General features: G+C 43.0%; 1 protein-coding gene across 2 annotated transcripts; it reads left to right on the top strand.

Annotated features, from left to right (window-relative positions):
• Positions 1–998: 998 nt before the first annotated feature.
• On the top strand, positions 999–20,241 carry eef1e1 (eukaryotic translation elongation factor 1 epsilon 1). Of its 2 annotated transcripts, none has more exons than XM_034706727.1 (4): positions 999–1,148; positions 4,101–4,298; positions 11,034–11,129; positions 17,575–20,241. In XM_034706727.1, exons 1-4 carry the CDS (start codon positions 1,065–1,067, stop codon positions 17,716–17,718), a joined length of 522 nt encoding a protein of 173 aa, XP_034562618.1. In that variant the 5' UTR covers positions 999–1,064; the 3' UTR covers positions 17,719–20,241. The 2 variants fall into 2 exon arrangements, with proteins under 2 accessions (XP_034562618.1, XP_034562619.1); XM_034706728.1 differs by lacking the exon at positions 999–1,148 and adding an exon at positions 1,396–1,526 and having other exon boundaries at positions 17,575–18,260.
• The last annotated feature ends 298 nt before the right edge of the window (positions 20,242–20,539 follow it).

The following is a 20,539-nucleotide window of genomic DNA, read 5'->3' as shown; positions in this document are numbered from 1 at the left end:
GTTTTATTTATTTATTTATTTATTTTTTATTATTATTACGCAAATTATAATACAGCAACACAACTCTGACTGGACAAGATCTAAACAAACAAACAAATATACAAACAAATAAACATGTGATAACCTACAACAGGACAAGACATGGGAGCAAGGGGTGGAGTGTAAATATTGTTCAGTGTGTAGATAAAGAGATAGAAAATTGAAGAAAAAATAAATAAATAAAATGTATAAATTCATGTTCATTCAAAAATTGATGGGGTTTAAAACTCAAGTCAAGTATCAATAGGAGCCATCAATGCCTTTTATCCATCACTGATTAAATAAAATTCAAAGACCCTCTGTGTTTTTTAGAAATGTTGATGCTCTGTGCAGCCCTCAGATCTTCAGGTAGGGTGTTCCACAGGCGTGGGTCGGGATGATAAAAACCTGCCTCACTTTGAGTCTTTGTTCTTACTTTTGCTACCATTAAAAAGTCCACTACCTGAAGACCTGAGGGCTCTCACTGGCTCATAGGATAAAAGCAAATCTGATAAATAAGAAGGTCCAAGACCATTAAGAGATTTAAAAACCAGTAAAATCATCTTAAAATCTATTCTAAAAGATATAATGAATCTGCTTTTTTGGCTTTATGTATGAGCACCATGTAGCAATTCATTAAAAGATGAAGATTCAAGTTGTTTTGTAGTCTCAACTCTGATGTGTGGAAGAATAATTGTCAGTTGAGCCTGATGTTAAATAAACCACAGTAATATTTCCCCTTTGTTTGTGTGTATAAGGAAGAGATACAGTATATTTTCTAACCATTTGTTACAATGCATAACAGTTCTTCTTTTCTCTTCATATAATGTCAAAGTAACATCACAAATCTTTGTAATCCCCTTTGTTTGGTTTGTTTCTTCATATTAAAAGGACGGTGGCTCATTCACTGATGCAATGTCTTGATAGACTGACCTGCTGCGTTTGATTGGTTTCTGCCACTGTCCGTCAAAACAAAGTGGGCGGAATTAAAGACTTTCAGCCAATCAGGTCGCGCAGACACTGTGCTGCCCCTCAGACACTCAGACATGGCGCTACGGGAGCTATCATCGCTGGAGAGATATTTAGGATTAAAAAAGCCGAACAAGTACAGCACACAGGGGGATAAAAAGGTAGCATGACTCGTTTTGTGTTCAGACTTCCTACTGCAGGATTATTTTAGTCAAAGCCTGTGAAATGATCCTGATTAGCACATAGAAGCTAGCCAGATGATGCTAAGAAGCTAGTCACATGTGTCACAATCATCATCATGTCGTCCAGGTGTGTCTGCCTTGTGTTATCAGGTGATAGCACACGATATATGTCATGAGTTGAGCACACATTTACAGCAATGTCTGGCCACGCTGAAGCCGGCTGTCTTATTTCCATAACTCAGCATATTGGAAGTAGCTCCATGCTTCGCGCATGCGCGTCCGCAGAGTGAAGGGAGGAGTGGCTGTGATGCAGCTTCAGGTGTTGATTACTGAAGAGGAGTTGTCGTTAATATTATGGTCTGTTTGACTGTGTGATGAAAATAATCATTCTTTTATCTTCTTGTTTAAACATTTAGTTAATATAATTCACTTTATGTAATTAATCTACTGCTGTTATCCAGATATATGAAGATAATCACAGTGCATTCAAGGGGTGTAACGACTCTTTTTAACAACGATTCGATTCGTATCATGATTCGTGGTTGCCGATTCGATTAAAGAATGATAGCGGTTCATTTAGAACGATATGATCCGAAACGATTCAGTGACTTGAAATCGATTCAATAACTTTTCAACCAAAAATTCAACCAGTGTGACTGTGAAATAAAGACCTTAATACTGGACAGTCCTAGAGTCCTGCAGCCTGTTGAACCAGCTGTGCATAAGTTGTGTCTTAAGTTAGGGTGTAAAGTCCTCACTAAATCAAACGTTGTAACTAGTTAGTTTGTAACTTAAGTTGTGTCATTGTTTGGTTGCAACACGGAGACATGAGGTTCATCTGAACTAGTAGACCATAACGTCCAAACCATAGACTGTAAATAAAAATGGACAGTGTTGCTCCGCCTCTTCCCCTGTTGTACAGATCTGAAGCCAAAAAATCCCTCTCCTGGGTGCAGCCCATAGACTGTAAAAAATATGGACGTAGTATCCGTGACGTCACCCATCTGTCCCTGAGAGCTGTTTTGAAGCAAATCGACGGCGGCAGCCATATTGGTAATGCGGAACTCAACTAGGCAGAGTGTGACGTAGTGTGAGTCTCTTAGCCAATGGCTGTGTGTTCCCGACCGGGAGTCACGTCAGTCATGTCCTTATTTGGGCAAAACACATAATCTTAATATCTTCTTAACCGTCACGTTAGAAAAAAATTCACCCCCCGTACAGTGTATGCCATTAGAGAGATTAGCGTTGTAGGGCCAAGCCGTTTTTTGAACCAGGCTGTAAACATGTTTATTAATGCTGCAAAGATCGTCTTTTTCCCATTCATATCTATGTGGTTTCCGGTGTTTCTGCAGCCAGCCTCAAGCGGATTTTCGATGTATTGCAGTTTATATCACTTCCACATTGGCTTCATCGTTTGAGACCGGAGTTTGCCGCTTGGTGCAGCCATTGTGCAGCCAGAGCCTGTGAAGCCTTTGTAATAAGCTCCGCCCTACAGCGTAATGTCACAAGACGCTGTGTGTCCTTTGAAGTTTCGTTCTACGGCGGCTGTGAATCAAAAGAAACAGGAAGTAAAACCCCGTTTTTTAAACTCTAATAACTAACGAAAAAGAAACTTTTCAGAAAAAAGAAGCCTTGGACACAAAACAGTCAAATACTAACTACATATAACCACAGCATACGGATATGAGAAACATTCGTACGACGTGTATTTATTTTTTAAAGTTTGACTGCTCCCCCATTCAAATGAATGGGGGAGACGGATTTTTTGACCTATACTGCAGCCAGCCACCAGGGGGCAGTCACACTGCTGAAAGCCTCACCACCAGGGCCGTATCCGGCACCGCTTGGTCCAAGCTAACCAAAACATTGTCTCAGATATGACGTATACACTTCCAGCGGCCAATCAGAGGAAAGCACCAATTCTGATGCATTGTTATCTCTCGTGCCTAATCGTCTCAGAACTGACCAACAGCTGAAACAAACTAAAGTAATGATAACTACAGTCTAAATCCTTAATCTACGGTGTCTATAATAAAAGTGACATTGAGTGGTACAATTATCAACTACAACATGTGTTAATACTCAGGAGGGCAAATCTTGGTCATCATATTTTTCTCAAGGATTTAATCTCTCGCGGATATCACGTTGCAGGCGTCATATAGCTGGGAGGACCCTCTGTATCTCCTCATCATCCCACTTTTCAAAATGACGCTCCTAGCAACGGGTACCCTACGGAGGGCTTTACACCTACTAGGACCCAAGTGTAAGAATTAAGTTGCAACTTAAGCTGGTGCAACACACAAAACGTTAGCAGAGTGTAAACTCCATCCTAAATGAGAACTTCCGTTCAAACTAGGCTACGTTTGAACTTAGGCACAGCTGGTGCAACAGGCTGCTGTTGTTGTTGTTGTGATGTTTTTGTCCCGAGTAGATTTTAATTTTAATTGCTAATAACTTTTTAATAATTGTTCATTTATAGGCTCTTGTTTGCTTTATATATTTCTTTTGCACTTTGTCTACTCTGTTACTGTAACACTTGAATCTCCCCATGTGGGACGAGTAAAGGAATCTCTTATCTTATCTTATTACCTTTTAAAACAATGTTACATCCATATATGTCGTCCGGAAGGCCAACTTGCCGAGCACAGATCCATGTAGTCGGATCATAGGAATATCAATCGATCCATCGATGTAGTAGATGAATCGTTATACCCCTAGTGCATACAACTCATTCATCTTGGGACCATTAGAAGGTTGCATGTTCTGTCTGCACAGATCTGTGTTAAAAAGAGATGCAATCAAATGCAGTGACATCCTAACATTGTCTGAATTGAAATATGATCAATTAAAGCTCAATCTGTTGTCGTTCTTCCTCTCTCTGTGCTTCTCACTGTTGCCTCTGTGCCCTCTCTTTCCCACCCGTCCATACAGATCCCTGTGTTACAGAATAATAATGGCCCTCCACTGGTGGGACTGGTGACCATCGCTTGTCACCTGGTGAAAGAAGCAAAGCGCCCGGAGCTGCTGGGAGACTCTGCAGAGAGCAGGGCTGTGGTGCAGCAGTGGCTGGAGCACCGAGTCACCAAGCTAGACGGCTGCACCAAGGAAGATATCAAGACCGTTCTGAAGGTACTGAAGCTGAGACTGAAGGATTCAGACTGCATTTCTGTTGTTAGACTTCACACAGTGGTAATGAAAGTATTTTTCTATTTTGTTGATGCTACAAAGTTTTTGTCTTAATAGAAAATACTTCAAAAAAAATCATTCAGTGCCTTTGCGTGGCGCCACAGCACCTCAGTTTTCCTCAGTTCTTTTCTCTTTTCTTCGTCCATCAGCTCGGCCACTGCGTGTGTGTGTGTGTGTGTGTGTGTGTGTGTGCATGTGTGTGTGTGCATGCGCGTGTGTGTGTGTGCTTGTTTTTTAAGGCAAAGGCGACAGGAATACAGACTGATGTATGGCCCTTCAGTGACATGGCCCCACATGACAGAGAAAAATGCTTTAATGTGCCTGACGCCAGTCAGCGTGAAATGGATCACCAGCCACTGGTCTGCTGGACGCTCAGCGCCTCTTGGCACTGTTGTGTCAGCATGGAGTGTTTGTGTGTGTGTGTGTGTGTGTGTGTGTCGGTACGTGCACACTTCTCAGCATGACACGCAGTCGTGGCGTGGCTGAGGAATCACGCTGTGCGGCAGCATGTTATCTGGACAGGCCTCTTAAATATTTTAATGGTGCCACTTACAGACGGAAGTCGCCCTGAGCAGCTCAGTGGTGTTGCCCGGTGGCCCCCCTGTCCTGTCCCGCTGCTTTAGCTCCGTCCTTAACACTCTTCTTACAACACACGAGTCATCTTCCATTATATCATCCAGACATAAAGACTGTCAACTGTAGGACTTCTTCAACTTTCTCACCCCTGGGTGCAGATAAGAAAGTCGAAGCTGTTTCAAGCTGAGACTTGTTTCTGAAGTGAACTCAGTGTCTCATGCAGTTTGATTAAAAACAAACAAACCGTCTGTGAGCAGAGTAAATATGTTTTATTTACAGAGCACTCTTCACAGACACAAGGTACAAAGAGCTTTTCACAACATATTACAGATACAGAATGAAAGATAAACAAAAAAGCCACAAAATAAAAATCATGCAACACTTGAGATTTAATAACCAGTTGCAGTGAAACAGCAAATATACACAACGCTCACTATAATCAGACCAGCTGAACGGGATTAACCAGAGGACTGTAGAAACAGATTTAATGTAACTGGTTTTAGAAGTTTCAACAGACGAAGCAAAGTTTTCTGCATTGACGCTGAGTCATAGTGGCTGACACCAGCATGAACGCCACACGCTTCTTGGCTTCTTGTCCAGAGTGTCCGCGTCGCTCTGCAATGCTCTGCCAGAACACTCCTCAGCTGTGCGATTTCTCTGCTAGTCATATCCCCAGTTTCCAGCTCTGTTACGTTCTGTTACATGTTTGTGTAGGAAACTATGATGTATCTGAAGGTACAATGTTAAAGTTGGAGCTGATGAATGTTGATCAAACTGCAATTATTGCAACAAAAAAAAGAAGAGATGTTGGAGGAGATGGTCTGTACAGCCAATGAACGGCAACTCCAGAAGTACTATGCTACCCAACAGACCAATCACAGGGCTCGCAGTCTGTTGTTTCAGCATTACATTTTTGAGGAAGTGTACGTCAGGCTACATATGTAGGCTTCTGCAGAGGTACGGGGCTAGGCGGACTTATGGCCCTGACCACGGCATAGAGCAGATGCAGCAGTTTAAACCAGGCTGGAGAATGTTGGCAGAGTTCGCTGCTTTTATCTCAGAAACACAAAGAGTAAGCCGAGAGTTTGAGAAAGTCTGTCCTCGTCTCTTGAACCAATAAGTCTAGTAGTGAGTGATTTCATGCAACTGTTATTTGATCAGGTTGCTTGTCATTAGTTTTATGATTTCAGTGCAGAATCAAACACACCTGGGTCGGTTCAGACCTGGACTTAAGTCAACAGCTGCACCAACATCTTTAAATCCCTGAGTGTCTTTACCGGCTTCTCATTCAGAGTCGTGACCACTCTCTGATTTTATCACAGAATGACGTGTCTGTTAAATGAAAGATTGCACATTGACATTAAATTCAGATTCTTCACAGTCTTGAGAATTATAAGTATGACAGTTGTCGTTTAAAGTCATTTTTGCCTGATTGATCAGGACACTGTAACTGTTACATGTGCAGTACCTTGACTGTGTCTTGATTAAATAAGTACACAGCAGTGTTGTAGCACTCAAGTCCCATTTTGCAGGACTCGTGACTCAACTTGGACTCAAGCACTGATGACTCGGACTTGGACTCGGACTCGAGCATTGATGACTCAGACTTGGACTCGGACTCGAGCACTGATGACTCGGACTTGGACTCGGACTCGAGCACTGATGACTTGGACTTGGAGTCGAGCACTGATGACTCGGACTCAACCACTGATGTCTCAGACTTGGACTCGAGCACTGATGACTCGGACTCAACCACTGATGACTTGGACTCGGACTCGAGCACTGATGACTCGGACTCAACCACTGATGACTCGGACTTGGACTCGGACTCGAGCACTGATGACTCAGACTTGGACTCGGACTCGAGCACTGATGACTTGGACTTGGAGTCGAGCACTGATGACTCGGACTCAACCACTGATGTCTCAGACTTGGACTCGGACTCGAGCACTGATGACTCGGACTCGAGCACTGATGACTCGGACTTGGACTTGGAGTCGAGCACTGATGACTCGGACTCAAACACTGATGACTCAGACTTGGACACGGACTCGAGCACTGATGACTCGGACTCAACCACTGATGACTCAGACTTGGACTCGGACTCGAGCACTGATGACTCGGACTTGGACTCGGACTCGAGCACTGATGACTCGGACTTGGACTCGGACTTGAGCATTGACTGCATAAGGACTTAGATGATAGTGAGGAGGACTCGGGCTTATAAACTGCGTGCACAATTATTAGGCACATGAGTATGTTTGTGAATATGTTTAAAACTATGTTAACAGTCATTTTCAAATTTGTCAAGAAGTCAGATAGTGAATATATTTCTTCAACTGTGTGGTTAAAATGATGCTTTTCAAATTACTTTGGCTGTATTTTTAAATAAATGCAGAATCTGCAGAAATGAGTGTGCCAAATTATTATGCAAGTTGGTGATAAGAGCATATAACTTATAAAAATTAAGAACTAGGCACCATTTAAACGTTCTGTTGATTGAAAATAATAATATTTACTACAACTGTATTCAACCTTCAACAAAAAAAAAGTTTTCTTTACATTTGTATACAAAATAAAACTGTTAAAGTCTTTAAAACATTTCAAATCTTCAGTGTTTCTCTAGTGTCCAATATAACCTCCTTTTCTTTCAGTGAGGGTCAGAGGTCACTGTAAACTGATTTAGTTTCTGAGGACTTCTCTGATGACTCTGAGCTGTACCGTGTATGGCTTTCCAAAGAGGCTCTTTGAGCTGTATTTCTTGCCATTACTGTAAATTATCTTCTTCAGTATTGACCACAAGTTCTCAGTCTGGTTGAGATCGGGTGAGCAGGCAGGCCAGTTCATGAGGTGATCCTCTTTAAAGCCCTGAGATGCCATCCTGTCCTGGGAATAACGTGAGGCATGTGACGGTGCATTGTGCTCATGCATGAACACAAGCGTCTTTTTCACTTTAGCTGAATGTCTTTACCTCCATGCAGGAAAATACAAAAGATGATCGCCTCATGAACTGGCCTGCCTGCTCACCCGATCTCAACCCTACTGAGAACTTGTGGTGAATACTGAAGAAGATCATTTACAGTAATGGCTGAAATACAGCTCAAAGAGCCTCTTTGGAAAGACATACACGGTACAGCTCACAGTGTCAGCAGAGAAGTCATCAGAAACTAAATCAGTTTACAGTGACCTCTGACCCTCACTGAAAGAAAAGGAGGTTATATTGGACATTTGAGAAACACTTTAGATTTGAAATGTTTTAAAGACATTAACAGTTTTATTTTGTACACAAATGTAAATAAAACAGTTGTTTTTGTTGAAGTTTGAAAACATTTGTAGTAAATATTATTATTTTCAATCAACAGAACGTTTAAAATGGTGCCTAGTTCTTAATTTTCACAAGTTATATACTCTTATCACCAACTTGCATAATAATTTGGCACGCTCATTTCTGCAGATTCTGCATTTATTTAAAAATACAGTCAAAGTAATTTGAAAAGCATCATTTTAACCACACAGTTGAAGAAATATATTCACTATCTGACTTCTTGACAAATTTTAAAACGACTGTTAACAGTTTTTAACATATTCACAAAAATACTCACGTGCCTAATAATTGTGCACGCAGTGTATAATGATCCAGACTGTTTTAATGTTCATGTTAGATTTTGTATGTTTGATAAAATGTGTTCTGTTCAGAGTGAGGGACTGGCACGAGCGTTCCCGTGCCTGCGCGTTCACGTGACGTCTGCCAGGATTTAAAGACGCTACCAGCTGTGTGTTCTTCTTTCAAAGATTTCACAGTAAATGCAGCGAGAGCAGAGCGACGTGTTGGAGATTTAAGAGACCCATCAAGGAAAGAGACCAGCTCAAACTTTAACAGACATCTGTACAGGATGAACCCCAAAACAAGAGAGATGCTCAAGTTACTGAGACTGTTCATCACTTCACTGTGTCAGTGTAACGGTAATATTAGTGACTAAAGGTTCACACAGTCAGTCCAGGCTCAGACAGTCAATAGTTTAGATTGAAACAGCCGCCCTCCTTGTAATCAAGGTTTGGTGACTCGACTTGAACTGGAACTAGGGTTGCAAAATTCCAGGAATTTTCAAAGTTGGAAACTTTCCATGGGAATTAACGGGAATAAACAGGAATAAACAGGAATAAACCAGGAATTTACTAAATTGAATGTTGGCTCTTAATAGGGAACTTAAATATAGTTGGGGCAAATATATTTTAGCATAATCCTGACTAAAACAACCAGATTTCACTCAAGTACAGTTGAATATCTATGCTACTCCTCAATCACATGCACATAGCACACTGCTTACTGCAGGGCTATTGAGACCACACCCCCTACATGCACTTTTTATTTAACATTTTGAATGGGACTTTTTTGGAGGGAGAGGGGCTCTTTTAATTTAACATTTTGAATGGTACTTGTTTGGAGGGAGAACGGCTCTTTTAATTTAACATTTTGAATGGGACTTTTTTGGGATTGCATTTTTGTTAATTTTTGAATGGGTAGAGTCTGGGGGATGAGTAATATTTAACTCAACATTCAAGTTTTTGTTCTTCAATGAAAGAATTGATTGTTCAATAAAATATTTAACACTTGATTAAGTTCTACTTACAAATAAATCTGTTTAAATTGTATTATTTTGGATGGATGTCTGCTTATAACAAAACAAATATTTATGCGTGGATATGATACTTTTCCATTAAATTCCCATAAATTCTCATCATTTCGAATTTGGAATATTTCCAAAATTCCCCAGCTTAACTTCCCATGGAAATTTACCGGAAACTTTCCGGAAATTTACCGGAAATTTTCCACCCCTTTGCAACCCTAACTGGGACTCAAATAATAAGGACTGGACTCGGATGCAAGGTTTGGTGACTCGACTACAACACTGGTAGATAGACAGTAATGGTAGAAAGAAGTCCCTGCACTGTTATGACACCAGATAATAACAGTAGTTAAGTCAAAGTGCATCTAAAACTAACAGAGTCATGCACTGAGTGAAGAGGATCTGCTGATTTTTCACTCCATGTTCATGGCCCACCCAAAGGACATGAAACAAGACTTTCAAGAAGAACTTCTTCACAGATCCTCTAATGTCTGAAACAGCTGACGACTAACTCTGTCTCAATGATGCTTCAAACTTCATCATTGTTGAGTCTGAATGCACCAATCATAGGGTGCACACTGAAGGCAGGGGCAGTAGGAGAACCCAGGTTGGAGCTCCATGTGCTGGGTGGATGTGTCTGGAGAGCTGTGTCTCTGCTGATGCTCGACTGGGCTTCGGCTCCATGGCTGTAGGCTAAGAAAAGCAAGGATCTGATTGTGGAAGGAGAGGAAGTCTGCAGTCTTCATGCCTTGTTTGGCATCACCCACTCTTGCCGCACAATAACTCCATTTGCCCCCAAGATGCTCTGTGTGCATGGAGTGTTTCCTTTGCACAATGTACAAGTGCTAAAGATGGTCTCTTCCCCTGGGACCAGCACTGCCATGCACGACTTTGCACACACGGACTGAGAAACCCACGTCCTGATGGCCAAGTGCAGGACGGCTTCATTAGACGTGCAAGCTAGAGCTGAATTCATTTGGTTGTGGAGTAAACAAACAGCCTGTTTTGTAGAGCATCTGTGCTGAGTCCCCAGTCATGGGGAGGCATGGTAAACCCCCTCAGGTTACACATTATGCCTACCCACGAAGCACAACACATAGACACACACGCACGCTAGGATCCAGACTCACGCATCCACAGATATATAGGTTAACAAACCTGCTATCATACCTCCTTTAACGTCTGCGGAGTCCGTCATGAGAGCAGCGTCTTTGTAGAAATGTGAATTGTGCATGAACGTCTCTGCAGAGCTGCAGATTCTCTTCACCTCCTCTTTGTTGTAGTTTGTTTTCATGATGACACAAACAGCTTCTCACGTCTCAGAGGCTTCATTAGAGTTTCAAATGAAAGTAACCTCTCTGTCTTCATCGCTCACGTGAAGAAAAGCTCGTTTACAAAGAGATGTATACCATGCTGCATGACTGAGTGACCCTGTGTGCATAGTTGCTTATGTTGTGAATATGTGTTCTTGCAGGATCTAAACCTTTACCTGCAGGACAAGGTGTTCCTGGCCGGGAACCAGCTGACTGTAGCTGATGTGTTCATGTACTTTGGAATCCATCCTCTCATCGTAAGTCACTTTTAGATTCACTCTCTTTAACACTCAGAGGCTGCTCAGGAGACAGACTCTTTAATGCTGTTCAGCATTTATCATTTCATTTTATGTACAACGGTTTGAACTGAAATAGATCCATGATTTGGGTTTTAATACAAAACTGAACTGCTTTTGGTTTAAACTTTGTGTCCTGAATCATGAGGCTAACATTTACAAATCCTTTCTGTCTGACATAGGGATGTAAACAATGAATCAAGTATCCATTAATTGGTTGTTAAGAAATTACTCGAAATACGTATTTTTGTTTTCAATTTTCCATCATGTGGAACAAACATCATGTGGTCTCATATCACACTCAGCTATCAGGGAGGTGTTTTAAGTTTAAAGCATGTTTGGATGTGAATCAGCTGTTAAAGGTGTTGCACACTGCAGAGACGCTCAGCTGGCGGCTGCGGCTGTGCGTCAGGTCTCCATGCGCGCTTTTAAAATTTTTTCGAATATTCAAATATTCGTTCACTTATTAAAAATCGAACTTTGAATATTTTCTCATTGTAAAAGTACAGTTTTTCATCGTTTTTACTGGTGCCTTGTTGTAATACGGTATTCCTGCCAGACGGTGGCTACAGAGCGTCTTAAAGCTGTTTGCTAACTGCATTACACACACACACACACACACACACACACACACACACACACACACCTGTCCCATTAACGACCCGTTTGTGTGGCAGTCCCGTTAACCAGCAGCAGGACGAGGTGTTGTTAGTAGCGGACACTGACAGCGTCTGTCTCGATCTTCACGTGAGTGTTTGTGTGACGCAGCGTGACGTTTGTGTTTACATTTTACAGCCATGCTCAGTCTCTGGAAATACATGTGTGTAGTAGGGATGGGTACCGAAATCAGTACTTTTATAGTTACCGACAGAATTCCGTCTGTACTACCGAGTACCGATTCACGTAAAATCAAACGAAACCATGTTTCAGTACCTGAACCCATCCTTGTGACTGGGAGGGAGAGGAAGAGGAGGCGAGTTTCCATACTTTCGCCCTGTAATAAAGTTTGAGACTGATCGGGTGGACGTCTCTGCTCTCTGCTCTCTGCTCTGCACATCTGCGCGGGAGTGCGCCAAACAGAGCCTGCAGCTGACGGGCGCGCGCACTCACCATGAGGCAGAACTGCAGGAAGATGAGACTGACCCTGTCGCCCTGACTACCTGCCCTGTTTATAACCGTTCCTGTGTGGGTGAATGCCCTACAAGTAAGTTATGTGTCCTGTTATTATAAAGAGACGGAGAACTGACTTTTTTCCGTCCGCAGGCGTTCACGTGTGTTCATTGATAAACTCCCCAAAGAGCAATTAGAACCCACGAACACGTGTCAGCAAATATATCTAATCACCTATAGAATCCTGTTTCTGTTCATTTCATGTTAAATTAAATAAATATGTTAAATTTAAAAAAAATTAGATTTTATTTTTTTAAATGAACATTTATTACCACATAAACACAAAAGTACTGAAAATTGGTATCGTTGAGTACCGGTACCGATTCCCAGGTACCGGGTATCGGTACCGTATCCGTTCAAATGTGAAAGGTACCCATCCCTATGAAGTAGTATGAGATTCAGAAAAGGAGAAAATCACTGCGACTGCCATTAATGTTTTCTTCTTCTTTTGCTATTTAATGCAGTTCGCAAAAAACAGCTTTAAACCGCTCTGTAGCCACCGTCTGGCGGGAATACCGTATTACAACCAGGAACCGGTAAAAACAATGAAAAACTGTACTTTTAAAATGAGAAAATATTCAAAGTAATTACAAAGTAATTTTTAATAAGTGAACAATATTCAAATATTCAAAAATCATTGCCCGTCCCTATTAGATGCCAATGATTATTGAATAGTATTTTGGCTTATAAAATCCACCCCTCCTGTAAATCATGTTGGTGCTTTGCTTTGATGATTTCTGTTACTAATAACTTCTGAGAAAGCTGAAGTATCCTTCAGTTTGAGAAGTTAAAGGGGGATTGCCTATTCCGGGGTAACTGTGATTGATTTGTTTTGCCTCTGTGTTTTTTACCAAGGACTTTCTCACCCACCCATCCATCCATCCATCCATCCCTTCATCCATCCTTTTCCCTCCCCATCAGTGCTCACTTCAGTCAAACCACAACTTTAATAAGCGATTTGTCAGTGTGCATAACACACAATCGGACCAGTCATATGGCCAAAGGCCAGTGAGAACAAGTTGGCAATAAACACACGGGTTATAAACACATTCTCACTTCTCTTTATAAAGTGATGTGGCACAAAGTGATATCTTTAGCCTCGGACCAGGAGCAAGCAAGTTTGTTATGCCTTCCAGGATTCAAAAAAAGTGACTCCAGAAATGGGAAAGACGGAGTGAGAGGGAGGGAGGGAGGGGGGGATCACATGTTGAGAGATGTCAGTGGTTGTGGCGGAGATGGAAGGTTGCCTCCCGCCACCAGGCAGAGGAGCGTCACTTTGGTTTGCAATCAGTGTGCTTTTTAACCTCGGGGACCAGGGGTCAGTTAGCCCAACCCTTAACCAGCGCCTGTCCTGATGTTCAATTCATGGAAAACAACATTACACAAACATTAAACCTGACTGATGCTAGAATGCTCTGAGGCGGGGTGGTTGTCTGAGTGGGCTATTTCCACATTCGAGTTAATTAGATGATGAAAAAGCTCATGCCTAATAAGATTTCTTTACAAGGACGTCCTGATGCATTCTGCTGGTTTGCTTTTTTTTATTCTTTTGCACCTTCAGTCTGCAGCAAGATGAAAACATGTCTGTTTGACACAGACTAGTCAAGCTGAGAGAGTCCCAGGAACTAACGGCTCATTTATCAGAATCAGATATACTTTATTTCCCTTTACAACCAGGTTTTCTTCATTTAAAATCCACCTCAGGAGGGAAATTCAGTCAATAGAGTTGCTCCTATACACAATAAGTAAGAATATCAAATAATATTAATAGAAGAAGTAATTAATAAGATATAAATACAAATACAATGAAAATAATGATAATAGAAGTATGTGCAGAACACAGAAGCTCTGTATAAAATAAATACATGGTTGAAGTCCCCAGAGATCAGGAAGAGGGCACTCTGGTGGTCTGTCTGGAGATCAGGAAGAGGGCACTCTGGTGGTCTGTCTGGAGATCAGAAAGAGGGCACTCTGGTGGTCTGTCTGGAGATCAGGAAGAGGGCACTCTGGTGGTCTGTCTGGAGATCAGGAAGAGGGCACTCTGGTGGTCTGTCTGGAGATCAGGAAGAGGGCACTCTGGTGGTCTGTATGGAGATCAGGAAGAGGGCACTCTGGTGGTCTGTATGGAGATCAGGAAGAGGGCTCTCTGGTGGTCTGTCTGGAGATCAGGAAGAGGGCACTCTGGTGGTCTGTCTGGAGTCTGTCTATGGCAGCGTTGAGAACGTTGGACGCTGTAGTCAGGTTGGCAGAGGGGGGATGTAAACAGCTACCAGTATGACATGTGAGATCTCCCTGTGCAGATAATATGGTCGGAGGCCCACAGCGCTCTCACTGGTATCCCGGTCTGCCCGGACAGTCTGGAAGCCGTCAATGGAGACATTGTGGTCTGGAATATCCTGATGCAGCCATGTTTCAGTGAAGCACACCATGCTACATTCCTGAAACTCCGTCTGACTCCTGGCTAGTCCTGTTAGCTCGTCCATCTTATTATCCAGAGATCTCACGTTGCCCATGATGAGAGAGGAGAGACACGGCTTCTATCTCCTCTCCATAAACCTCCGTCTCCTTATACCAGCTCTCCTCCTTTGTAGCTCTATGCCTCCTCTGTCTCTATGTGTCCTAAATCCCCAGAGCTCCACAAGAACATCCAGCGGTTCAGTCGACTAGCTGGCCGGCTTCATCTCAACCAGCTGAGCATGAGTAAAAACAAAATGAAGTGGGGTTGCCGGGGAACAGTAATGCGAGTAAAAGTTAGAGTTGGTGATTTCATCGTGAAAAACAGTCCACAACTCTCACCAACAGAAGGCCAAAAGAGGTCACAACTTCAACAAACTGCCAGAGAAAAATCTGACGAAGTGTGATGAAGAAAGAGAAGAACAATCAAAAAGAAGAATGAATGAAGAGAAGCGACTGTAACAGGCTGCATGCACGGTTGGCGCATGTTCACAAGAAAGAACCCCTTACGGCCAAATTCCACCAGATCTGTGTCCGGTCTGTCTCCGATCTGTCACAGCTCCGGATCAGAAACACAAGACTTCTATTTTTGCCGGATGCCGGAGCACGACGCATCAATCTCAACAGAGCAGATGGAGCGGGACAGGAAGTCAGGTTTCACCAAAACAAAATGAAAACATCCGGTTAATTTTCAGAATAAAACACTCTGTGTTATCACCAGATCGTATTTCACTTAACTACAACAACAAACCAAAGTCATGATGAGCGGAGCCAGGCCTGGAGTCAACAGGTCAGAGGTTTTCAGAGGACCAGAAAGACAACATGGATGAGGAGAGGAGGAGGAGAATCCTTGATTCAGTGATTACTGCAGGGAAACCTCAGTCACATGACTCCAGCTGTCCAGAGGTCCTGCTCCGTGCTGTGTTCTGAAAACACAACCAGTGTGTGTTGACAGACGAGAGAGCACGGAGCCAGAGGATCGTAGACGGATCTGGTGGAAGTCCTGCATCAGAGGATGTCCGAGGAGAGCAGGGAGCATGAAGGCCTGAATAACTGTGTTTGTGATCATGTGTGGTAAACATCAATGGCGATGTGATGCAGCAGCTTTGATTTCTTTTCATCACCAAAGTGGAAATGTTTGAAGGTCCAAAGCTTTGACATCTGTACAGTCATGGCCAAAAGTTTTGAGAATGACACAACTATTAATTTTCACAAAGTCTGCTGTTTCAGTTTTTATAATGGCAATTTGCATATACTCCAGAATGTTATGAGGAGTGATCAGCTCAACTGCAACTAATTGCAAAGTCCCTCTTTGCCTTGAAAATGAACTTTATCACCAAAAACACATTTCCACTGCATTTCAGCCCTGCCACAAAAGGACCAGCTAACATCATTTCAATGACACACAGGTGTCACACACATTAACACAGGTGTGGGTGTTGATGAGGACAAGGCTGGCGATCAATCTGTCATGATTGAGTGACTGGACACTTTAAAGGGAAGATGGTGCATGACACCATTGTTCCTCATCTGTTAGCCATGGTTACCTGCAAGGAAACACGTGCAGCCATCATTGCATTGCACAAAAAGGGCCTAACAGGGAAGTTTATAGCAGCGAGTAAGATTGCATCTCAGTCAACCGTCTATCGAATTATCAAGAACTTCAAGGAGAGAGGTTCAATTGTTGCCAAACAGACTCCAGGGCGCCCAAGAAAGTCCAGCAAGCGCCAGGACCGTCTCCTGAAGGTGTTTCAGCTGCGGGATCGGGCCATCACCAGTGCAGAGCTTGCTCAGGAATGGCAGCAGGCAGGTGTGAGTGCATCTGCACGCATAGTGAGGCGAAGACTTTTGGAGGAAGGCCTGGTGTCAAGGAGGGCAGCAAAGAAGCCACTTCTCTCCAGTAAAAACATCAGGGACAGACTGATATTCTGCAGAAGGTACAGGGACTGGACTGCTGAGGACTGGGGTAAAGTCATTTTCTCTGATGAATCCCCTTTCTGATTGTTTGGGGCATCTGGAGGAAGGCTTGTTCGGAGAAGACGAGGTGAGCGCTACCATCAGTCCTGTCTCTTGCCAACAGTGAAGCATCCTGAGACCATTCATGTGTGGGGTTGCTTTTCGGTCAAGGGAGTGGGCTCTCTCACAATCTGGCCTAAAAACACAGCCATGAATAAAGAATGGTACCAGAACGTCCTCCGAGAGCAACTTCTCCCAACCATCCAAGGGCAGTTTGGTGATGAAGAATGCCTTTTCCAGCATGATGGAGCACCTTGCCATAAAGCAAAAGTCATAACAAAATGGCTCGGGGAACAAAACATTAAGATTTTGGGCCCTTGGCCAGGAAACTCCCCAGATCTTAATCCCATTGAGAACTTGTGGTCAACCCTCAAGAGGCGGGTGGACAATCAAAAACCCACAAATTCTGACAAACTCCAAGCATTGATTATGCAAGAATGGACTGCCATCAGTCAGGATTTGGTCCAGAAGTTGATTGACAGCATGCCAGGGAGAATTGCAGAGGTCTTGAAAAAGAAGGGTCAACACTGCAAATATTGACTTATTGCATGAATTCTGTGTAATTCTCAATAAAAGCTTTTGATACTTAGGAAATGCTTCTAATTGTATTTCATTATACCATAGAAACATCTGACAAAAACACCTAAAAACCCTGAAGCAGCAGACTTTGTGAAAATGTAATATTTGTGTCATTCTCAAAACTTTTGGCCATGACTGTATGTTCTTTTGACGTAACCCTCTCTCCTCTCTCCTCTCTCTCTCTCAGGTGGACTTGGCGGTCCAGGAGAAGGAGCAGTACGTGAACGTAACCAGATGGTTCGACCACATGCAGCACCACCCCGGCCTCCGACACCACCTCCCTCCTGTAGTTGTTCTCAGGAACAGAATTTACACAAGCAGACACCACTGAGACCCGGCCCACCTGACCCACCGGACCCACCTGACCCAGACATCTTCATCATCATCATCATCATGGTTACATTTGAAGATAGCTCCTCTCTCCACCTGTGTTTTGTTCTTTTAATGGATCATGATTCCTGCCTTAATGTTCTGTCCTCTTCCCCTCCTCAAACCTGTGGTTGTTCTTTGGGTTTTAAATCACACGTTTAACCGTGAAGATCAAAGAAGCTTGTTTTAATGTCGGGGGAATTCTTGCTAATAAAGTCTAGTTCATTTTGTGTTCTTTAAAAATGTGGATGTTTTAAATGGTTATGATGTTATCAGAGTGACTGTCGTCTTAAATAAGGGCTGGGATAAAGGATGAAGCCTTAAACGTGCTAACACTGTTAATAAGATGTTAGCTAACTGAACCAGAACACAGTAACGGTGTGAGACAGATGTGTGTGTCTGTTATGGTGGTTGTAGTTTTTGCTGGCTGTTCAGATGTACACATGTATATGTTTGTTTAAAGGGAAGACTTTAAGGGTGATGAAGTAAAAAGCTACAGGCGTGTTTTTGTTTTTGTTTGTTTTGTATTTATGATAATCATTGTTTGATCTGAGCCTTGAACATGTGACAGGAAGGATCACAGGTTAAATCCAGACTTAAGACAATGTTACTTAATGAGGCAGCCTCCTTCATGCCATATCAATGCATCTCCAGCAACAGTTAGTCCACATAGATCTGGCTGCTGGTTCAACATAACCCCATAATGACCACAGTCACTGCTGAGTCCACATACTCTGCCATCCTGGCCCCGATGACTGTAGTCCTCTCTCTCGGCGCATCATGACTCTGCTGTTTGTTTTGTTTTCTGAGGATTTTAATGTTTCACATGCGACTCTCAGCCATCTCAGCAGACAGAGTCGTGTCTGTGTGCGAGTGTGTGTTTCTGATTACATCCCCTCTCTCTGTCTCACTTCCTCTCCACCAGTCAGTGTGGGCAGCAGTGAGCACTTGAGCGTCAGAGTCAGAGATCAGAGTGAGGCTCCAATCAGTCCCACTACCACCACTGTTGATGCTGCAGGCCACAGAGAGGGCAGCGGGCTCACCAGCTGCCACACAGATCCAGCCAGCCAAGGCCAGAACCCGGGCCCCAGGGCGACAGTCAGCCACTGTGTGTCATTTCAACCCTCACGCTCCCAAGGGGGCTACTGGAGAGAGAGGGAGGGAGAGGGAGGGAGGGAGAGGGAGGCCACTGAGAGAGAAAAAGAGCACCCAGAGGCCGAGGGATCTTTTTGTGACGTGAACAATGATCCGTGCATCTGAAAGCCTTTCTGCTGCTGGCTGGATGTTTGCTATTAGCACCATTAACAAGTCAAGTTGTGGCAGCAGAACCTGCTAATGAATATGACGGAGGTAATGATACATAAAGAACCGTCTGCAGATATTAACAAATAACATCTTACTGACCTGACATGATGCAAGGAGCTGTGAGGTAGACGTGATCTCTAGGGGTGTAATGATTCTTTTAAACAACGCTTTGATTCGTATCATGATTCGTGGTTGTTGATACGATTAAAGGATGATATTGGTTCATTTAGAACGATACGATCCGAAACGATTCAGTGACTTGAAATCGATTCAGTAATTCAGCCAAAAATTCATCCTGTGTGACTGTGGAATAAATCCCTTGATACTGGACAGTCCTAGAGTCCTGTTGTTGTTGTTGTTGTGGTGTTTTTGGCCGGAGCCGAGTTTTGTCCTAGTCTCTGACTAAACATGCTGGAGAGGCCTGAGGCTTCTGCAGAGCTGATGTTACCTTGATGAACGCTGCATGAGGTGCCTGGACGGCCGGCGTTGTCTGAAATCCCATGGCGCCTTAGTAGGTGGTTGGATAGATTTGTGGTGTTGCCGTGGTAACTTTACTTGACCTTTACATATCCTACAAACAGTGAGCGACTTATTTAGAACATCTCTGTCTTTGTAAAAGCCAAAGTGTTTCCACACACTGGACCACAATGGTGTCTTGATCATTTCTGGCTCGCCGGCTTCTCCTCTGTTGTCCTCCATGCTATGTTTTGTTGTCTGCTGGCGCGTGGCGATGACGTCACAGACAGGCAGCCTGAATTGAGTAAAGTTTAACGTCTTTATCATTAAAAGTGTAAAAAAAACACATCCATATAAAGTCTGCCGTGCTTAAATCCAATGTGTTATTTCCTAGTATGGATACAATCCATTTATTACCTTTTAAAACAATGTTAGATTGATATGTCGTCAGGAAGGCCGACTTGCTGAGCACAGATCCATGTAGTCGGATCATAGGAATATAAATCCATACATCGATGTAGTAGATGAATTGATACACCCCTAGTTATCTCTGATAATAGTATCCTGTTATTCCTCATGGTCTTCACTTAAAATGCTCCTTTATCAGCCACGTGTTAATCCCCCCCACACACACACACATCAGTGTTTGTGGCTTCAGTGTTTTCTTTAACAGATGTAAGCATGATGTTCACCCTGTTTCAATAAATCAAAGCGATACAGCTCATGACTTCTGGTTTCTCTGCAGATCTTTCACCGTGTGCCTCCCTTAAGAATTTGCCTCATGTAGAGAGCGGCAGGAAAACGGATCTATTGTCTGTGGCAAGTGTCATGAAGAAGATGTGAGGGATAAAAACAGCTCGCAGTCATTTGAACAAGCCTTGTGACTACTCTGGGCACTTTATGATGTGGTCTCCAAATAAAGGAACCCTTGTTCTCTGAGTTATGTTAATATTTGAGAGGAATGCAGTGTGCAGAATCAAACTGTTGTACTTATTTCAGAGGTGTAAATAATCACAAAAACG

Source organism: Notolabrus celidotus, chromosome 17 (assembly GCF_009762535.1).
Source record: "Notolabrus celidotus isolate fNotCel1 chromosome 17, fNotCel1.pri, whole genome shotgun sequence".
Classification (NCBI taxonomy): Eukaryota; Metazoa; Chordata; class Actinopteri; order Labriformes; family Labridae; genus Notolabrus; species Notolabrus celidotus.
Note: the sequence above shows the minus strand (reverse complement) of the source record. Positions and strands in the feature narration are given on the sequence as shown.